Below are 1,334 nucleotides of genomic sequence, written 5' to 3' on the forward strand. Positions count from 1 at the left end.
ATCAGAACAGCCATATATAGAATTCCTTTCAAGATATCTTTGCTATTAAACTGCAAAGAGCTCTAATTTCCAAAAGGAGGATAAATCTCAAGTATACCTACGAAGCCAACTCTGAGAAGGTTGGCGAACAGGCTGAGAGTTACATCAGTGCTTAGTCACTGGGAGCATGTCTTTCTTGCAACCAGGAAGTATGAGTGTAGTTATGCATGATTGGCATACCTCTGCTGGCTTAATCTCAGCTATCTGGATAAAAGTCACATTATGAGAGCCTGAACTCAGCACGACTTCAGCATGAGTTTTGCAGTCTCATGGAGCCCCGTGTGGCTGTATGCTGGAGGCAATGTGCTCCAGGTTGTACCTCTGTGGTCTGGCCTCTGCATTGCTGACACTGAGGATGAAAGCCAGCTGCAATCCCACCTCTCACTGCAGCAGGGCTGCATCTGGCACACATACAGCCTGGTCAGCACTGTGAGTTGTGAGACGCACACAACGAGGACTGAGTCTTCTGAAAAACTGCCTACGACACTCAAGCATGTCCTTCCTGAGAAGAAAGAGCTGTTACAAAGCCTTCTACTTTGGCTTTGTTCATGTGTATTTTTGTGAGATAGTAGTAAATGAACTCTGACTTAAAGGCTCAGCTGCGGGAGTTGAACATCACAGCAGCTAAGGAAATTGAAGTGTGTGGTGGCAGAAAAGCCATCATTATCTTCGTACCAGTTCCTCAGCTGAAATCCTTCCAGAAGATTCAGGTGCGGCTAGTTCGTGAGCTGGAGAAGAAATACAGTGGAAAGCATGTGGTGTTCACTGCTCAGAGGATTCTGCCCAAGCCAACACGAAAAAGCCGCGCAAAAAACAAGCAAAAGCGTCCCAGGAGCCGTACGCTCACTGCAGTGCACGATGCCATTCTTGAAGACCTGGTTTTCCCAAGTGAAATTGTGGGCAAGAGAATCCGTGTAAAACTGGATGGCAGCAGGCTCATAAAAGTCCATTTGGACAAAGCACAACAGAACAATGTTGAACACAAGGTGGAAACATTTTCTGCTGTCTACAAGAAGCTCACAGGCAAAGATGTGGTGTTTGAATTTCCAGAATTCCAGCTGTAAAATGCAAAAAAAGGCTGAAATTTTTTTTTAAATCTTATTTCAGGACAAGAGGAAATGGCCTCAAGCTGCGCCAGGGGAAGTTTAGGTTGGATATTAGGAAAAACTTCTTCACCAAAAGGGTGGTCAAGCATTGGAACAGGCTGCCCAGGGAAGTGGTTGAGTCTCCATCCCTGGAGGTATTTAAAGAGCAGATAGACGTGGTGCTCGAGGACATGGTATAGTGATGGACTT

At 45.7% G+C, this 1,334-nt stretch overlaps 1 protein-coding gene across 1 annotated transcript; it reads left to right on the forward strand.

The window, feature by feature from the left end:
- Positions 1-614: 614 nt before the first annotated feature.
- Positions 615-1,116, forward strand: LOC309587663 (small ribosomal subunit protein eS7-like; the record flags this gene model as incomplete). Its single annotated transcript, XM_082305989.1, has 1 exon — positions 615-1,116. One exon carries the CDS (start codon positions 615-617, stop codon positions 1,101-1,103), a length of 489 nt encoding a protein of 162 aa, XP_082162115.1. The 3' UTR covers positions 1,104-1,116.
- Between the last annotated feature and the right edge of the window lie 218 nt (positions 1,117-1,334).

Source organism: Platalea leucorodia, assembly GCF_965183815.1.
Source record: "Platalea leucorodia genome assembly, chromosome: 3".
In the NCBI taxonomy this organism is placed as follows: Eukaryota; Metazoa; Chordata; class Aves; order Pelecaniformes; family Threskiornithidae; genus Platalea; species Platalea leucorodia.